This window comes from Tiliqua scincoides, chromosome 1 (genome assembly GCF_035046505.1).
Source record: "Tiliqua scincoides isolate rTilSci1 chromosome 1, rTilSci1.hap2, whole genome shotgun sequence".
Lineage (NCBI taxonomy): Eukaryota > Metazoa > Chordata > Lepidosauria > Squamata > Scincidae > Tiliqua > Tiliqua scincoides.
Window position 1 is genome coordinate 227,509,562 of NC_089821.1, and position 16,728 is coordinate 227,526,289.

General features: G+C 45.7%; 1 protein-coding gene across 1 annotated transcript; it reads right to left on the reverse strand.

Moving 5' to 3' along the window:
- Positions 1 to 335: 335 nt before the first annotated feature.
- Positions 336 to 13,776, reverse strand: RHOU (ras homolog family member U). The gene is made up of 3 exons (XM_066616785.1): positions 13,141 to 13,776; positions 8,475 to 8,533; positions 336 to 2,510 (listed from the first exon to the last, which is right to left on the reverse strand). The coding sequence occupies exons 1-3, from the start codon at positions 13,448 to 13,450 to the stop codon at positions 2,055 to 2,057; spliced, it is 825 nt and encodes a 274-aa protein (XP_066472882.1). The 5' UTR covers positions 13,451 to 13,776; the 3' UTR covers positions 336 to 2,054.
- Between the last annotated feature and the right edge of the window lie 2,952 nt (positions 13,777 to 16,728).

Sequence of the window (16,728 nt, forward strand, 5' to 3'; positions counted from 1 at the left end):
AGGAACTGTGTGTACCGCTGCTTATTCTTTATTATTGTTCACATTTATTTGTTAATTGACAGGGTTTATTATAAGAATTAAAGATAAAAAATAACATTCTGGTTTAATTGAATAAGATACAGCAAGGCTTTTACTACCAAAAGAAATACATTCTAACAGGGCTAGGGTGGTGAGTCCTGTCCCCCCCCCCCCCCGACCCAGCAAATGTGAGGCATCAGAACCACTCAGTAGTTAAGAAACATTTAAGGAACCAGAACCCTGGGAATTTTCCAATCCAGCGTTGCAGTGTCATAGAGACTATGCAGTGGACTCTTACACTGATCTTGTTCATAGGCCTTGCATATCTGAAGCAGGTCCAGGTAGATTGACCTCATAGGATAAAGATGATAATGGAATAACAGAAAGGTCATTTTAAATGGCAAGAAGAAAACCCAGACAGTATAGAAGATAGATAATGAGAAAGCTTTTACACTCACTAAAATAGCCCTGTGATCATCTATTTGTGTATAGGCCCCCATTAACCAAACTTTAACATTATTAAAATTCACATAGGTAGGTTGATATGGTAAGTAGAGTTGCTCCACACCCTTTAACTTTCGTTTGTTGCAAGGGGAGACCAATTTGTTCATGCTGACCCATTTCTTTCAAAGGTTTCAAAAGCATGTCCCTAAAATTGGCTGCATGTCAACTAATGCTCATTTAGTTCAATACAATATGGAAGACTTTATACAGCAAGTAGTTTTCTTAAATCCAGGTAGTTAAAGGCACTCAAGAGTGGTGAAAAAATACAGAATTAAACTGAAAACATTTAAACTGCCACATGAAAACTGGAAGAAAAAAAACAAACTGGCATATAGTATTTATTTTGAATCAGGGCCAACTCATATGGACATGTGATTAAAACACCCCAATACCATATGGAAGAATGGTACTTACTTCCTTGGAAGTAAGTCATACTTGGAAGAAAGTCCCATCAAATTCAGGTGGATGGATTTCCAAGTGTTGAGGATTGCAACTACAAAGTTCTAACTTTAATTAATTGATGAAGTTATAATCCCATCACCTCCCACCTTATCTTGGATTGGCAGATACCATTTTTAGGTGCTAAAATGGCCCAATCTAAGATATAATTGTGGGGTAGCTGACTGTGAAAAGTGATATAGTGTTGATAGCTTGCTTTGTCACATGGAAAACATGATCACACAGACATAAGACACATACATTTTATGGGGCATTTTACAGATATTTGGTGCAGTCTACAAAAAAAAGGATTGAGATCCTATACAAATTGAATAGTGAACTGTCAAGGGTTCTCTGTATAAAGTAAAAAGAACCCATTGCTATTTAAAATATGATTTTTTTTTTAAAGATTCAGCAAGCATGCATGTTACACCATGGAAAAAGGATCTGCAAGTCAGGAGTCTACTAATAAAATGCAGTTATGCAAGCAGCTCAACATGTTAGATATCCCTACATTGTGCATGAAGTAGGCATATCTCCATTAGAAAAATATATAGGATTTACGTGCAGATTTTGCTCATTCATCAACACTGTGGCTGTTTCTGGAATGCATTTGATCATTTCCAAAGACATCAGGACTGAAAATATGGGACAAGTGGGGAGGGGAACAGCTTTTAAAGCTAAATGTTAGAAGAGGCACACAGTTTCTAATATCCGTCTGTAGGACTCTGTACTCCTATAGTCTTTATCTGCTTTCAAGTCTTAGCAAAAACCTCTAGTTTGGCTCCTCCCACTTCTGTACATAGTCAAGTCCTTTATACAACTTTCCATTTCGCAAAAATCCGGCATGCTGTACCTTGACAAGAGAGTGAGCATGAGGAAGCTCTACCATTAGTGGTGAAACCCCTCCGCAACCAGCTACTTCAAGTTTTTACATCACCTTCTCCTACACGTGGGTGACATCAACATGTACATGGGTGGAATGTCATTGGTGGCGCTCTGGAACATAGAGATTCTGAGCTAATATAGCTTCTAACCACCCTCAGTATCCGACTGCTGTTTCTTCTTCCTTTTGCAGACTTTTTGCACGGATACTATACAAAACAGCAGTACTTTTTCCACCAGGACTTGGAGAGGTTTTTCATTTTGTCCGGAGTTCTGCTTTTTGATTTTTTGGGCTGTTGTTGAGTATCCGAGTATTGAATGCCAGCAACAATGGCTGCATCAAAGACTTCTTTGAGGTTTTTCTGAGTCAAAGCTGAGCACTCGATGTAAGAAGCGGCTTTTATTTCCTCGGCACAGAGCCTCGCAGCCTCCTCTGCCACAGGCTTTTCTTTGCATTTGTCTAGCTCAATGAGGACTTTGACATCCTCCCGGAGGTCCGACTGTGTCCCAACGAGAATAATCGGTGCTTTGGGGCAGTGACATCGGATTTCGGGAACCCACTTTTCACTCACATTCTGGAATGAAGACGGGCTCACAACACTGAAGCACAGCAAAAAGATGTCTGTGTTGGTGTAGCACAGTGGCCGAAGCTTGTCAAATTCATCCTGTGCAAAAGGAAAAGCAACATGAATATTCCCAGACAGTTCATTCAGCAGCACAAATGCCCTCAAAGCCCCACATTAAAAATACTGGGAGAGAAATTCCAACTCCTGAACAGCTCAGGAATGATAACATTTAGGAAGCTAAAGATTCTGGCTTTCCCAAAGGAAACCAGTTCCAAGCCATTGCTCATATACATATGTTAATTATAACCAGATCAGATCTTTTCTTTAGGTCCAGGTGGCAAGCAGATATTCATCATTATTCCTACATAAACACAGTTGATTTACAAAGCAGAACTGCATGCTCCCAAGAATATTGTAATATAGCCCGCTCAGGACTGAGACAACTTAGGATACAGAGGCCGGGAGACGATTAAAAATTTAAATGCTTCCACGTGGTGTTTTTGTTTGTTTGTTTTTAACTGGCACCTTAGAGAAAAGACTGAGTTAGGACTCTTCTCTCTGACAGATCAGGTTTCCACAGGTACTTCCTATATTCACCTCCTATATTCTGAAGTGGTACAATCCCAGGGAGTCAGTACCATATGATTCACTGGAATGTTTAGGTCAATTAGAAGGACTGGTGCAATGAGGCAGAGTGTACAAGTAGTATCAGCCCAAACAGGATTCAGAACTGGTTCAAGGGAAGTCTACAAAGAGATCTGCACAAAGGCCATTGTCCTAGTGGAATTCTTCAGAGATTAGTAAGGGGTTTTCATTTCATTGGTGACCCTAAAAGGGAAGTAGGAGAATAGTGATGAAATGTGCAGATGACACAAAGAGGCACAGTAAATTCCAGAAGGACTGTGAAGTTAAGCAGGATGAATCAGGCAACTGCATAAACTGAAATATCAGAAGGGGAATGAAATTCGGTAAGATCAGCCTAAGTGTGCGCACACACAAACACAAGAGTTACCACCTGGGGATACAGCAGTTAGAAAAGACTGATAAGGAATACAAATTCAAGATTTTATCTACACACAAAATGATTACAAACTGTCAATGAGACTGAGTCACAATAAAGGGGAAATGCAATTCTCAAATGTCTAAGGCAGTGATAAGACCTTGTCTGACATACTGGCCACAACAGTGGCATAGCTAAGGAGGGCGGGGGGTACATTGCCACAAGTACCAGGCCTTGAGAGGGTGTCAAGAAAGCTTGATGCTGATAGCCAAACACCCGTCCCTGGGGCCTGGGGGCTGCCCCCCCTGAAGATGAGGGATACAATTCCAAGGTATGCAACATAAAACAACCCCAGAGGGGGCGCATGTGGGGATATATGTTCTGGGGGGACCAGGATCCAATCTGCGGATAAGTGAATCTGCAGATACGGGATCTGCGGATATGGCCCCCCCATCTGTCTTCTATCAAAAGTTAGAGCCAAGTTACTAGAAAAGGCCTTATGTAACAAAAAGTGATTTTCTTCACTCAAAACTGACCAGTGAGACAGATTATTCCAAAAGTCAATGAGGTGTTTTTACGATACAGCATGGAACCAATAATGTATTAGTATGAGTCGGCTCTCATTTCCATGTATTATAACACGCTTACCCCAGTAACAGGGTAAAGAGGCACTTTTTCAAGTGGTGTTCCTCTTATATTTAGTAGAGGGAGAATAACTGTCCCTCTTCACCCCAGCACAGTATCTTTTCTACAGGCTGCTTGCTGGTATTCTGCTGCTATCTTTTTAGATAGTGAGTCCTTTGGGGGCAGGAAGCCAATTAAGTTATTTGATTGTGTCTGTAAACCACTTTGTGAACTTTTTTGTTGACAAGCGGTTCATAAATTTCCTTAATAATCAGAGCTAATAATAGAATTCCTTATTCAGTTGTGTGTCATCAAATTGGTCCCTGATATGTTGGGACACCTGTGCTTTTTTCACCCTCCCCTCCTGCTTTTCAAGGGGAAAAAAGGCTAATAAGCTGTTGACCACTCAGAGCAGCATGCAGTGCACCCTTATGAGCAGTGCAGTGTAACCCAGAAGTAATTGGCAGTGACATCACCACATCACCGCAATTCCTTCCAGATTTTGTTGTATTGAGGTGTAAAAATTTTTTGTGCCCCTGCATGTGTGATGCCTTAGCTATGCCACTGGGCCATAAATCTAGCTAAGAGTTAGGTGTGCTTAATCCAGGACTACAATTTTTTTTGTTTGCCAACCTTAGAAGTCAGTGAGATTTTATAGGCACCAAACAGAAGAAACTTATTTCTTGACCTCTCTTGCAACCCAGTTGCCCCTTGCTGTAGGTTCCATTCTTTAGGTACCTGTGGCTACTAAGAGCCTGGATTTTACTCTTCTGGCTGGATTTAAGCATACCTAACTCTATGTTTAATGGTAACTAACGTGTCACTTATGTTCAAGGAGGATGAAGTCTGATTCTGCCAAGCACAAGGAACTACTAAGTACAAGACTTTGTACTCTGAGCCAAAACAAAGAGACCTTGGCCTCTTTTAGCTTTCAGTTCTATATATCACAGGTAACACAGGACAGTTATGTGATCTGACTTCCAACCTAAATTTGAACACCACCTTGCAGTCTCTTAAGAATGAATGTTCAACAAGGTTTAACTCGTGTATATGATACTGAAGTACATTGGGGAGGGGGTCAAACAGCCCATCTTAAAGGCAGTGGTGCTGCCAAGTGAAGCAATGCCAAAGCGGCTACTGCTGCATTCTGCAGCACCATGGCAGCCGCCAGTGGTCTTCTCGAAGGAAGGGACCTTAGTGCCCTTTCCCCAGGGAAAGCCCCAAGCCCTGCAATGGGGTTTCTCAAGTCTGCGCCATATTTTCCTTGCATACAACAATGTGGGTAGGATTTTTGTTCGTGTGGACTCATTATAATGAAGTACCATCTAATTCATGCCTATATCATATTGACTAGTTATATGAGTTTGGGGAGAAGGTTACCTTCTACAGCCAATGTGTAGCTTGGCACACCTGTCTGAGTTACCTCAAGCTTCTCTGTTCTGTGGAACCCTGGCCTACGTTTGGGACAAACACTGTAGGGTCACTGCATCAAGATGATCTGTGAAGAACTGGTGGGTAGATGAACTGTTTTGTAAAGATGGGTGAGAGACGGTGTTCTTCCTAAGCTGGAAGGGCATGCAGTTCAAAACCTAGCTCTGCACAGTATGGAGCTTGGCAACCTGGAAGACACATTCGCGGCACTGCACTGGAAGAGAAGGGATCGTTGCACTGGTGGTAATAGTAATAGTAATAGTAACAACTAGGTATTTATATACCGCCTTTCTGGTCATCGGATTACTCCTCTGACTTTATTCAAGGCGGTTTACATAGGCAGGCATTTCCAAATCCCTCAAGGGATTCTCTCTTTCAAGAACCAACAACATTTCAGAATGAATCTTCCTGGTTTGGTCTCACTTCTGGCCTCCCGTTTTCCCAGGCAGGCTGTCAAGCAGCTCCATCTCTCACATGGAGGGCAGCCAAGATGCTTCTTGCTCACACCAAGAGCAGGTGGAATCACTCAGCTGGGCTTGTCAGCTGCTTCAAGGTCTCGCCATTCTCAGCCGTTCAGGGGGCTGACAGTGTCCTCGAACTGGTGACCTTCTGATTTTATCTTCGGGCTAACGGAGGCTCTACCCTCTAGACCAGACCTCCTGCTCCTTACAAGGAAAATAGGTTAGGGAGGTATTGGTCCAAATTGCCTTTGGATCTCTTCCAACTCTCCACCAATTTAGCTTAACTCTTATTTAACTGACTGGCTTACTGAGGACACAGAAGGGAAAATAAAAGCGATAATTTGAATGATTGAGGGAATCAAATTACCGAGGCGCCAACCCAGGCAAATCTTGACACAGTGAGCAGGGGGGAAATGTAGCGCAAAGCAATCATATTCAGTAACCATGTTCAAGAAATCAAGATTTAATACAGCCCTTCAGAGACCTGCTATTTTAGGTTCCGATTTATTGTTGCCATCAATTTTAATGAACTATGCTTGACACACTTCATATGCCATGAATGAAGAACATATCTCATTCCCCGCTATGCGATCTCATCCTCACGCAAACTTTTGTTCTCCTCTCCACCTCATGCTACAAACTCCCTCTTGCAATTCTTTCTATAAAGCAACATTCATAATTTGCTCTGGGATCTCTTTTTCACTTTGTTCAGTCCACACACTGTCCCAAGAAAGAGTCATATTTAACAATAACAGGATTCTATTTGCCAAGTTGCCACCCCTGATGATCGGGAAGGCTTCCAGAACTGACAGCAAAGATTCCCTCCACACACTCTCCCTGTGCACACCAATAGGGGAGCACAACAATCATGACTACATACAGATAGGGTTTGCCTCAGCTGTGGTGGCATTTTAATTAAAATTCAGCATGTTCCTCAGAGGGTCTAAAATTAGCAAGTGAAAGAGCAAATGCACAGCCTGAAATGCCCTTCCAGAGCCAAAACTTTGTCCATAAACCACACTACACATGTTAATTTGTGAGGGGGTTGAGGGTCTTCTTTGGAAAGCTTTCTAAGATGGCTGGATGCACAGTTGGTACTTCAAAACACATATAAAGACATTGCCACAAGTTCCCTTCCACTTGAGTCAATTTCTTTCAGGGGCACTTGCAAAGGGCGACAGTGGTTTGTGAGGCAGGAGTCAGAAGAGCAGGCTTCATTAGTTCACTCATTTTGTAGACTGAAGCCCCTCAGGAAACAAAGCAAGAGCCAAAGACTTCTGTCACTTTGTTCAGAAGCAGGCTGGATGGCACAGCAGCTGCATGCTCCTGTATCGGCCACTGGCACAAACATTTGCACAAGGAGAGCTTGTTTGCTTGTGTGACCTCACAGCCAAAAGTAACAATTGCCACATTAATGACTCCATGCTGCTTAAAACCGGGATGGGTGTTGATGTGATCGAGGTCAAGGCAAGTTAAAAGCCTACAAGAAAGCCCCTGGATAATCAAGAACTCTCCTAATCCCTTATCTCCCACACACAGACCATACAAACAACAGCTCTAGGACAAAGATGTCATGACTCTAAAAAGGCTCTCCCCAACAAAATGGAGACCACTAGTTGACAATAACCCATATTTTGCCCACTGGTCGGGCTATCCCATAATAGTCACCAGAAAACAGGGAGGCCCCAAATGCATGATGCTTGCAGTATTCATTTCAGTAAAATATTCTCAGTTTGATCATACCAAACGAGCCACACCACAGAAGGAATAGGGCAGGGGTGTACTGCCCAGTTTAAATCAACCAGTGGGATACTTCCAAAGTCATATGTTCACAGGCGTGTAGTCCTCTCTCTCTCTCTCTCTCTCTCTCTCTCTCTCTCTCTCACACACACACAAACACACACACACACACACACACCGTACCAGCTCCACCTCCTCTCTGCAGCAGCAAAAAGAGAAAGCTGCCATGCAGACCAAAGAGCAAGTCTCCCAGCCGCCCTGGGTCCCTTTAGGGAGAAGGGCGGGATATAAATAAAGTTTATTATTATTATTATTCTCTCCTAGGAACCACCTCCTGGGGTACACTGGGAACCCCAAGGCCTTGCAGGAGGTCTATAACCCCTTCCCAGGCCAACATGAATCTTTGGGAGGCCCTGCCACCAGAGTTACTCTTGACAAGGAAAGGAGCCTCCTCATTATTCCAAGGGCCCAGGAAGGAGCACTACTGCTAAGGCTCCCATGGAACCATGGGAGCAGTAAAACCCAACCATAGACAGCCACATTCAAGAGATGGAGTCTTAGAAGAGGAGGCCGAGTTGTACGTGAAGGTGGGTGGGAGCAAGAATGAAGGCTGTAGGAGAGTTGCAAGGGGTCAAGAGCAAAGAAGTGGTGTAGGAAATCTGATCAGCCACATGACATGTATTAACACAGCAATCAGACCAATTGGTTATTATTAAATAAGAGGACTTGTTCCAAAGCAGTGCATTTTCTGTTAGGACTTCTTCCCTTTTGTTAGACCACCATTCAGATCCAAGAAGCTTTACTGACCTGGCCAGCTGTATCACAGAGTTGGAGCCTCACCGGTCGACCATCCACTGACACCACAGCTGAAAAAGAAAGGGAGAACCAATGAGACGTTTATCCATTAACGAAGGATTCTGCCTCTCCTCACAGTACTCGCTTACCTTTGAACCAATTCCAGCTTAACAGCAAGAAAGAAACTTGCCCCCAGCTCTGGGATGTGCACAAGCCCTTCAGGGCTTTTTGAATTCATTACACCACAAGGGATGAAGCCACAAATTGCTGAAAGACAACGCTGTCTTAGCACAAAAAGAGCGCTGTTCCAAAGACCCCAAGTTTGGTGGCTCCCTCCACCCCCACTGCTTGAGGATTGATTTTCTTGTCACGTTTGTGTTTTCAAAGGCCTGGTACAAAAGAAACCCCCCAGACTTCTTTGCTTGACATCACAGCCAAGACAATGCAAATATTTACATTTTTCCCTTGGGAAGCCCCTCTTTTTTTTTTGCACTCCTTTCAGTGCTGACTGGAGAATTTATCATTTGAGAAAAACTCTCTAGGTCCATCGCCACATGCAAGCACTGGCTCTGCCAACGACGCCACTATCCTCATTTCATTCTGAGGGTCTCTTCACTGCTTAAGCACAAAAATGCTGTGCTGTTCGGTTCCTGGCAATGCTGTAGATTTACTGCTTTTGTCGCTAGGCTTTGCTATATCAACTGGCAATATTGTGGAAAAATTGCGCCCTTCAGGTATTTAAAAATGATGACATTTTGCTACAAAGCAAAACTGCTTGCAGTTAAGCAATAATCTGCCTTGGGAAGGCGTGATTGGATTTCCCTCACATCAAGTTTCAAAAACTATACTACTCAATACTAGCCACAAACCACTGGACTCATTCGGGCTCTCCAGTTTAAAGCTACAATCCTATGCACACTTACTTTGGAGGAAATCCCATTGAATTCAATATAACTGACTCCAGAGAGGATACATGCACAGACTTGGGTTCCACAGCATAGGAAGCTTCCTTAGACCAAATTCAACCATCTAGGTCAGTATTGCCAAAACAGACTGGTAGTGCCTCCCCAGGATGTCAGACAGGAATTTTCTCTGCCCTGACTGGAGACAGCAGGACTTGAACCCAGGACCCTCTGCATACAAAGCATGTGCTCTCCCTTTTGGAAAGAGCCTTATTTGGCTCTTATCTCCCTTTCCCTTATTTGGAAAGAGCCACAGCCCTTTCCAAATAAATATATCGTATAGATACATGCATGTTTAAGAAGGGGTAGGCCACTTGAAGTGGTTTGTTGATCCACTACCTCCAAGGTAAGTGTGTCACTTGGCTACTTCACGCATTACAGTGAATGATGACTCCCTGTATTTCCACAGCAAGCCAATCACATTTCATATGCAATTTTGCATGTCTGAAAGACATGCAAACCACAGGAGCAGCAGATGATCGAGGCTCCCAGACAAGTGTTGACCATGTGTTTTTCAGATACACAAACGTTCCTCAAACATTATGTAAAAGTTGCACTCAAGGAAATAAGTACATGAAAATGCCCATCTTTTCTGCAGAATGGGAAGTGGAGCGGAGATTCTTTTCCTAAAGTGAGGAAAAGAATGATGACCCAGCAGTTTCCCACTTAACACACAGCAATCTAATTAAAATTGGAGGAGACTGACAGCAGCTATTTATTTACAACAATTCACAAGGCAGGCAGCAGAAAACCATCTATCCACACGCTTTCTCCACAAAATTAATGCAGATCTAAACTAATCAAGAGGGGATGGCATCTGGAAAAGGGTTTACTTCCTTCCCTTCTGAACTCAACTAAAGGATTATGAAATAATGAAAAAGATCTTCAAGATGTTAGGGAAGTGTGATATTCTGGGGAAATAAGGAATAAAATTATCAACCAGCACAGCACACTCAGCATAGCTTTTGCACCAAAGATAAATCCAACCCAGACAACCTCTTGGCCAGAAATGTACTTTGGTCTGTATACAACACTACAAGATTACCTGTAAAATGACCTTTGACCTGTAAGCTATCCCTACAAAACAGTGGACAGAATTCTGAGGATAGTTATTTCATTTGTTTTCAAGTTTCTAGCCCTCATAGTTCAAAATAGCTAAGAAAACGTACACTAGTGGCCAAAATTGTGAAACCTTTTTGGAAAAATCGTATTTATGAGGTTTGATAGCTCATATCAGCCTTTTTTAGAATACCGTAAAATTATATATATTCTGAGTGGCCATTCTACAGCAACACCATGCGCCACTTTTAATGCGTAGAATCTTTGAATGCACCTGCCTCCAGCGGCATCCCAGCTACGTGCAGCTTGGCCATGATGCCTTATGCTGTTGAGAGATGGTAGGAACTGATACTAGTTGCCTCCGGAGGTGGCCAGACCTGCATTTCATACTCCCCTGTTGTGCCAAAGGCCCTGTCAGAGACCTGGGTGAAGCCTCCATGCCTGAATACATGGACCAGCCTGGCATGAAGGCTGCCACCAAGCTGGGGCTAACATAGGCTGGTCAGCCACAAGTCACCTGTGCCAAATACTGGGCAGGGAGTTAGTGCCCCACTATCACTTGCATGTGAGTGAATGCGGCTGACCAGCCTGCACTAGCCCTGACTCAGCAGTGGCCTTCATGCTGAGCTACTCTGTTCAGTTGGCTGCAGAAGTTTCACCCAGGTAGCTGATGGGGCCTTTGGTGCAGCAGGTGTTTCGCGTGGTGGGACAAGGCAGGATGAAGTGCAGCAGGTCTGGCTGCCACCAGAGGCAAGCAGCATAGGTTCCCACCCCCCTCGCAGTAGTGTCAGGTATCCCAGCCAAGCCACACACAGCTGGGACCCCCGGAGACTCTGTCCAGGTTGCCATGCCATGGGTTGGCCACCCCATTATACATAATAAAATATATCTTTTAAAAATTATCTTGCTAAAAATATATTATTTTGTGGTATTATTCAAAAAAGACCGAAGTTATGAGTCAACAAACCTCTTAAACACAAATTTTCCAAAAGGTTTCCACAATTCTGGCCACCAGTATAATGGCAATAAGTGGTTCTGAATCCAGGAAGCAATAAAAAAATACACCCTCTATTTTTCAAAGACTAGGACAAGAGACATTTAACCTGACATTAAGTAAGATATCCCAGAGTAAGTACAGCACATTCACCATTGCATTATGCCTATACATACAGCTAAACATGCAAACAAGCTGTATATATGTTAAGCCCCAAATATATTTATGAGACTTTTTCATTTCAAGCTTGGGGTTTGCATCTCTTAAACAAAGAGGAAGGGTGGTAAGGAAAACTTTCCCCCCTCATGATCTGGATACTCGCAGACTCTCCTTTCTCCACAGAAAGCAGGGCAAGCATCAATCCTCTAAAACAGTGCTTTCCAAACTGTGGGTTAGGACCCACTGGTGGGTCGCCAAAGGAGGATGGAAAGATCAGGTAACTAATTGCCTCAAACCCCAAGGCTGTTAAAAAAAAAATCAGATTATGCAGCTGCTAATTGCTCTGCAAACAGCTCAGCTCCTGCAGTTTGCAAGATAGCTGCTAAGTGCCCTGCAAGGAGCCAAGCTCCTGCAGTTTGCAAACATGAGTAAATATAAGGAGATAAATGCCTTTTTTCTGGTTATTACTAATAAATAAATAAATCCTTCTAGATCTCCTTTAATAAGTCTGGTAAACCTAGGTGGGTCCCGATAAGAGTGTTGTTTAAAAAAGTGGGTCGCAGTGCTACAAAGTTTGGGAGATGCTCTTTCCACTCTCACATAACACCAAAACCAGGGGACATCCACTAAAATTGAGTGTTGGGAGAGTTAGAACAGACAAAAGAAAATATTTCTTTACTCAGCGTGTGGTTGGTCTGTGGAACTCCTTGCCACAGGATGTGGTGATGGCGTCTAGCCTGGACGCCTTTAAAAGGGGATTGGACAAGTTTCTGGAGGAAAAATCCATTATGGGGTACAAGCCATGATGTGTATGCGCAACCTCCTGATTTTAGAAATGGGTTATGTCAGAATGCCAGATGCAAGGGAGGGCACCAGGATGAGGTCTCTTGTTATCTGGTGTGCTCCCTGGGGCAATTGGTGGGCCGCTGAGAGATACAGGAAGCTGGACTAGATGGGCCTATGGCCTGATCCAGTGGGGCTGTTCTTATGTTCTTAACCACTGCTCTTAAGACGCTCTCTGTGGTTTGCCTGCGCCCCCTACCCGCCTTCACGAAGCCCCTCCCCAATGCAGAAGGGTGGGGGGGTTTCCATTCACAATTCCGGCAGGGTCGCCCTTGTTCGCATACACCTTTCCGAATCCCAGCCAGGCAGCGCTCCTGCCGGCTGAGCTCCAGAACGGGCGACGGGGGAGGAAGCCTCCACTGGTGCAGCTGGAAGAGTCAAAGGGGACAAGAGGCGAATCCAGGCAGGGTCTGCTGCCGCTGCCGCTGCCGCCTCCGCAGAGAGGGTCACCACTAGCTTGGGTGGCAAGCCTATACTCTCTTTCCTGAGAGTAAGCCCATTAGACACAATGGGACTTACTTCTGAGTAGACCTGCAAAGGATTGGGCGGGGGTGTGTCAAGAACTAGACCACAAGCAGGCAATCCTGCTGCGCGGACCTGGATCGAGGGCAGCCCCCAGCAGTCCCTCGGACGCCCTCCGCCTCTTCCCCGACCCCCTCACCTGAGAAATTGTCGAAGGCCGTGGGGATGTACTCCGTGGGGTAGCCGTTGGTAGTGTAACTCACCACCAGGCTGGTCTTGCCCACCGCGCCGTCTCCCACCAGCACACACTTGATGCTGCGCCGGGGATCCGCTCCGGCTCCTCCGGCGCCGCCACCCGCTCCGGCGCGGCAGCGGCTCCCCAAGGCGGCCCCCAGCGCCGCCGCCCGGCTGCTGCGGACCCGGCGCGGCGGCACCGGGGGCACTTCGCAGCCGCCCGGCAGCGGCTTGCTGATGTAGCCCGTCTCTCCCTCTTGCTGCTGCGGCGGCATCCGCCTGGCCCCGGTGAGGGAGGCGCCGGAGGACCGCGGGACCCGCCGAGGCTGAGCCACCGGGGGCAGCGGCGGGAGGCAAGGCGCGGGGGCGCAGCCGGCGCAGCTTCCCCGCTCGCAGCCAGCCCAGCCTTCCTCCCGGGCGCCTGCAGCGGCTCCAGAGTCCCTGGCGCCGTCCCTGCCTGCCGGCCACCCCGAAGCGGGAGCAGGCTCTCCGAAGGCAGAGAGGCGACTCCTCGCTCCGGCGGCCGCGCCGCCGATTCTACTGCACGCGCTGCCGCCCTCTCCGTCTCACAAAGAGCGCGCTGCTCCGGCCCGACCCAGCGCTCTCCTGGCTGCTGACATAATACAACAGAGGGAGCGGGCCGAGGAAGGCGGGGCAGACCGCCACGGGGCGGGGCAGAGCCCGGCGTGGCGCCCGGTGCCGGCAGGCGGCGCACCGATCTTTCGGCTCCGATGGGTGCCGGGCGAGCGCACCGAGGACGGGTCGCCTCGTGCAGCAGCCGCAACTTGTGCGCGGCGTGGAACGCGAGCGGCGCTTCTCATTGGCCAGTCCGCTTCCCTTTCGAATCCTGAGGACAATGCGCTGGGCACCTATTGGCTGTCCGTTTGCAGAAGGCCACTCCGCGCTGCGGGCTCCTCCAACTCGGGCATGAGGCCGCAGTCCTCTCCAAACTTACCTGGGGGTAAGCCCCATGGACCATAATGGGACCAAAAGTAGACAGGCTTAGGATTGCGCTCTGAGGCCGCAGTTCTGTCCACACTTACTTGGGAGTAAGCCCTATGGACTATAATGGAACTTACTTCTGAGTAGACCCGCATAGGAGTGGGCTCTGAGGCTGCAATCCTATGCATGTCTACTCAGAAGTAAGCCCCATTATGGTCAATGGGGGTTTACTCCCTGGTAAGTGTGGATAGAATTGTAGCCTTACAGCCCAATCCTATGCATGACTACCCAGAAGTAAGCCCCATTGAAGTCAATGGGGCTTACTCTCTGGTAAATGTGAACAGGATTGCAGCCTCAGGCGTACTCCCCCTGCTTTGGGTGAATAATACACTTTTACTTCTTCCTATGACCTCTAAAAAGAAGTCAGTGTGCTTCTTTCCTTCCTTCTCCTTATCCCTGTTCCTTCCAGCTGCCTTGCCTCTTGTAAATCCATTTCTTTATCTCCCTTCTCTATAGAGCAGCTCTTCTTCAAAGGTCCCTGTCCAGCTCTTTCCACCCTTAATCTGCCCAAAGAATATGGAAATCCAAAACACATTTCCCAGTGTTGCACTTACTAATTCAGGAGGCCCTTATGAACACAAAGAGAGAGACTGTCATGACAATATTGGACATCTGACAGCTTCCCTTGTTTTGATGTCCATTCTCCTCCCCCCCCCCACACACACACACAGCACATAAGCAAACATACTTCTTTCCTCCAGGCCATTTCCTTCTCTTATCCTTTCCCCACCCCCACCGGGTTCTTCAAGGCTTAGCTGTAAAACTGTCTAATCTTATCAAAGCTCAGCCTGTTTCACAGAGGGAAACCAAGTATCTTAGCCAATTTATCAGTATTAATGAGACAAATATATGATGCAATGTTCTTTAGTGTGGCTAAAAGGCACTATTTTTTTAAAAAAGACCACTGTGGTTTTATTTCTTCATGCACTTTGTCATATCTGGATATCACCAGAGTCCTGCCTTTTCTGCAGAACATGAATGATGTCACCTATAATAGCCAATTCCCTTTTCAGAATGTGGGGGATATTAATAATGAGTGACTTCCAGTCTGAAAGACCAATAGTTACTTTGCATCTGCTGCCTAAAAGATCCAGAAACCCCATAATAATTTTCAGACCATAATAACTAATCTATACAGTAATTCATATTAATTAGCAATCTTACTTACCTGATCCAATATCCTCTCAACCTGTCCTCTCAGGCTGTGCAGCCGCACTCATCTCCCTCGTATACTGACCACGGTTTCTTGTTGTTGCTTCTTCCTGTAACTTTTCCTTCCCAGATGAATAACTTGGGCTGCAATCCTATACACACCTGGACGTCAGTCCCATTGTAGTCAATGAAGTTTACTTCTGAATAGCACTGTATAGGATTGCACTTTTTCTCCCCCCTTGTTGGTTAAGTACATCTTTATCAAGTATTTGTTTTAGCCTTCCACAAGCAAAAATAACTGCTCATGAGTTAAAATATTCAAGAAATAATAGGTGTGTTTGTATGTGTGCATTTTTAAGTCCCCGTTACTACTCTCTGGTGCGCTAATCTGTATCTTCAGCATTTGCTCACTTTTTCAGCATTTATTTCAATTTCCCTTGTTTCATTCCTTCCTTAAGAACATAAGAAGAGCCACACTGGATCAGGCCAAAGGCCCATCTAGTCCAGCTTCCTGTATCTCACAGTGGCCCACCAAATGCTTCAGGGAACATACAAGACAACAGACACAACCTGTATCCTGGTGCCCTCCCCTGCATCTGGCAATCAGAGGCAGCCTGTCTCTCAAACCAAGAGCTTGTATGTACCTACTATGACTTGTAACCCATAATGAACTTTTCCTCCAGAAATTTGCGCAATCCCCTCTTAAAGGCATCTAGGCAAGATGCAATCACTATTTCCTGTGGCAAAGAGTTCCACAGACTAATTACACACTGGGTAAAGAGGTGTTTTCTTCTGTCAGTCCTAACTCTCCCAACACTCAACTTTAGCGTATGTCCCCTGGTTCTGGTGTTATGTGAGAGGGAAAAGAGCGTCTCTCTATCCACTCCGTCCATCCCCTGCATAATTTTGTATGTCTCAGTCATGTCCCACCTCAGGTGCCTCTTTTCTAGGCTGAAGAGGCCCAAACATTGTAGCTTTTCCTCATAGGGAAGGTGCCCCAGCCTTCTTTGAATGAAGTTAACTGCTTTAATTTCTTACTCATGTGATCCGGGCTAGCTATCATGTTTGTTTTTTATGCAGTAAACAGGAGCTGAATTGGGCCCACTGCAGATCAGTATCTTGGTGTGAGAGGAGACACAATTTCTCCTGCCATGGTCCTAATTCAGATTGCTGGACCTTGTGGATGTCCTGGGAAAACAGCTCCCCCTGGTGCCAATATAAATAGCAGCCACAGGGGAGGCAATCTGGATCCGGATCAAGATAGGGGTAGAGAATTAAACTTGCCCTCATCTTGGAGAAGGGTCCAGTTCACCTGCTTTCCTGAATGAAAGACACAATCACATTCTTTAAATTACATCATTTGACCCTTAAGGGCACAATCCTAACCCCTTATGTCAGT